The sequence below is a fragment of the Rosa chinensis genome, chromosome 1 (genome assembly GCF_002994745.2).
Source record: "Rosa chinensis cultivar Old Blush chromosome 1, RchiOBHm-V2, whole genome shotgun sequence".
NCBI lineage: Eukaryota > Viridiplantae > Streptophyta > Magnoliopsida > Rosales > Rosaceae > Rosa > Rosa chinensis.
Genome location: NC_037088.1, coordinates 23,034,368 through 23,038,113, shown reverse-complemented (window position 1 = coordinate 23,038,113; position 3,746 = coordinate 23,034,368). Strand labels below are relative to the sequence as shown.

Below are 3,746 nucleotides of genomic sequence, written 5' to 3'. Positions count from 1 at the left end.
CCTAGATCATCGTCATGGAAAGAATCATGATAATCTCTATTCGGGGTAGTTAGCACAACGGACCAGTCAGCATCAAGGGGATCTTCAACGTAGAAAACTTGTTTCACTTGACCAGTAGAAGCAAATTTATCATTTCTGTGGCCTTGCCGATTAAAGTTGACTAATGTGAAACCAAACTCATCTTGTTTAATTCCTTTTTCATTCTCTGCCCATTGACACAAAAACAAGGGAGCTTTGAAATCATGATAATCGAGCTCCCAAATCTCTTCAATAAACCCATAAAAAGTCATATCACTCTCCATCGGATTTTTATCCTTAGCACTCAATAACTGCATCGTCTTAGCCACTAAGGACACCCCACTATTTTGGACAGCTCTAGCATTGTCTCTCTACTTTGTGAAGTATTTAGCTCCATTATATCGATAGGCTTCATAAGTAAAAACTGTAAAACTTGGTTTTCCAGCCAACCACCTCACTGTATGAGAGACATTGTTTGGTCTACACTTAAGTTCAGCTAACACCTTGGATTGAAACCAATCGGCAAAGGTGCGATTGTGCTCACTTTGTAGCCACTTTTTGCTCTTCTTTTTTCCTCCGTATTGTTGCTCCACAATCTTCTTATGTGTCCTACAGTAGATATAAAATTAGACATGCGATAATAATGATCATATTCAAAGAAGATGCGAGAGAAATCATACTTGCTGAAAATACTTACTTTCTATATGGATCCACCTCAGCATTATTGAACAACACATGGAGATGTGCCTGGTCTCTCACTTCTTCATCTATTGACTTCAGCTTCGCACCCGAAAGTGGGCCAGAGACCTTAGATGGACCCTTAGGAACACCAACTGAACTACATTGTTGTAAAAACTCGGAGCAAAACTCAACAGATTCTTCTCCAAGGTAGCTCTCAGCTATGCAACCCTCAGGATGAAAACGATTGCGGACATACCCCTTTAGTACTTTCATAAATCGTTCAAAAGGGTACATCCACCTATAAAAAACAGGGCCACATAATTGAACTTCTCTAACTAGGTGCACAGTGAGATGTACCATAATATCAAAAAATGAGGGAGGAAATATCTTCTCTAGCTCACACAAAGTCAGCACCAAATCAGATTAAAGCTTATCCAACTTTGACACATCAACCACTTTAGTGCACAAAGCATTAAAGAAGAAGCATAGCCTCATTATAGAAATTCTCACATGTTTGGGAAGCACCGAACGGATGGCCACCGGAAGCAATTGTTGCATCAACATGTGGCAATCATGAGACTTCAAACCATACAATTTCAAATCTTCCATGGAAACCAGATTTTTGATATTTGATGAATGACCATCAGGGACCTTCATAAACAAAAGAGATTTGCACATTTTTATCTTCTCCGCCCTTGACAAACTATATGGGGCAGCAGGTAAATATGTTCTTTTCTCCCCAATTTTTGGACCCAAATCAACTCTTACACCCATTTCAACCATATCTAAGCGGGCAGCAACACTGTCTTTTGTTTTGAAAGGCATGTTTAACAAAGTACCAATCACACTTTCGCAAACATTCTTCTCAATGTGCATCACATCAAGAGCATGGCGAACATGAAGAGATTTCCAATACTCTAAGTTAAAAAAAATAGACTTTTTCTTCCAACAAGAAGGTGCAGCTGCATCTACAGCCGAGTTCTTCTTCTTCTTCTTTCCCTTCCCAAACTCATAGTCAACATGCTGAAGTCTGTTGAACACTTCCTCTCCAGATAGTGGTACTGGTGCAACTTCGAATTCTTGCTCATTATTAAATGCCTTCTTCTGCCTCCTATATGGATGATGGCGTGACAAATACTTACGGTGGCAACCGTAAGACATTTTTCTACTATGGGACAAATGCATAGCAGAAGTGTTGTCACCACAGATTGGACATGCTTTGTACCCTTTTGTGGTGCACCCCGATAAGTTTCCATATGCGGGGAAATCATTGATGGTCCACAATAAAACAGCTCTAAGAGTGAAGTATTCTTTCCCATGTGCATCATAGACATCACTAACCCCATCCCACAAAGATCGTAGATCATCAATCAATGGCTCTAAGTAGATATCTATATCATTTCCCGGCTGTTTTGGACCAGAAATTAATAGAGATAACATCATAAACTTCCTCTTCATGCATAACCATGGAGGAAGATTATAAGTCACCAATATTACGGGCCAGCAACTATATCTACTACTCATAGAGCTATGTGGATTGATACCATCAGCTGACAATGCTAACCTAAGATTTCTTGATTCAGAAGCGAACTCGGGCCACTTATAATCAACCAACTTCCAAGCAGGAGAATCGACTGGATGACGCATGTGTCCATCCTTAGTTCGCTTATCTTCATGCCAAGTAAGCATTTCAGCAATTGAAGCAGATTTATACAAGCGTTTAAATTTGGGAATTATAGGAAAATACCACAACACCTTGGCTGGTTGTCTCATTTTAACAGATTTATCCTTCTTTAGCTTCCAACGAGACACACCACACTTAGGACAAGTAATTGCATCAGAAAACTCTTTCCTAAATAATATGCAGTCATTAGGACATGCATGTATTTTCTCATATTGCAACCCCAAATTGGAGAGAGTCTTCTTTGCTTCATATAGAGATTGAGGCAGTACATTATCTTTTGGAAGCAAAGACCCAACAGTGGCAAGTAACTCAAAAAAACAAGTATCACTCATACTAAACCTAGCTTTCAAATTGTGAAGTTGCGCTAATGCTTCTAACTTAGTGTGGTCACTATTATCAAATAATGGTCTTTCTGCTTCCTCGACAAACTTATTGAACTCATACGACTCCTCATCATAATCACCTTCATTAAAGGCAGCTTCACACATATTAACAGTTTCAAAACAAAACTGAGGGTTTGGAGGAGAGCCAATAGGTGCACTAGCACAAGAGGACAAAGTAGGTTCTCCATGCCAAATCCAATTTGTATAGCCCAAACTAAAGCCGTAATCAAACAAGTGTCCCCTAATGACTTTAATCGACTTCTTTTTGAAGTTTACACATCTTGAGCAAGGGCATGGAATTCTTTTAGGGTTGCTAGCATTTTCTTCAGCAAAAATCAAGAAAGTTTCAACACCCATTTCATACTTTAAAGTGTTCCTATCTTCATTAATTCAAGATTTATCCATGGCTGAAACATTTTAAAAAAAAAAACAGAAAAAAAAAAATAAAAACACTCAATTAATGAAGTCATGACATCAAACAACAAAATGGAAATCAAGCTCCTCATATAAAGAATACCGAAGACCAAGACAAATAAATGGAAAACCAACGAAAAGATCAATGACAATCTAACCTGACTATGGAAGCATCAACAAGGAATAGCCCTTCCCAAAACTAGTAACTATAATCTGCCCCAATGCCTCACTGTCCAATTAATTCTAGAATAAACAATTCAACAAAGTACTTCAATACAAATAATGATACTAAAGTGGAATAAAATATTTTTGTATGATTAAAATAAACCATTAACCAAGCTCAAAGACATTTATATATCTGTTATTTTGAGCCAGAACAAGAGAACTCAAATTTAACTTTGCCTTCTTATAGAGATGCTAGTATTACCTATGGTTTCCGAGGAGGAAGAGGTGAACTTGTTCTACTGCTGTTGCAATTACCTCTCGCTATTTATATGACCTGTTAAGTCATAATAACACTTTAGACTATGATGTAGTGCAGCCCACCATCCTCCATAAATTCTGGA

At 38.1% G+C, this 3,746-nt stretch overlaps 1 protein-coding gene across 1 annotated transcript; it reads right to left on the bottom strand.

Moving 5' to 3' along the window:
• Positions 1-389: 389 nt before the first annotated feature.
• LOC112203699 lies at positions 390-3,123 on the bottom strand. The gene is made up of 3 exons (XM_024344626.1): positions 1,139-3,123; positions 716-997; positions 390-627 (listed from the first exon to the last, which is right to left on the bottom strand). The coding sequence occupies exons 1-3, from the start codon at positions 3,121-3,123 to the stop codon at positions 390-392; spliced, it is 2,505 nt and encodes an 834-aa protein (XP_024200394.1).
• Between the last annotated feature and the right edge of the window lie 623 nt (positions 3,124-3,746).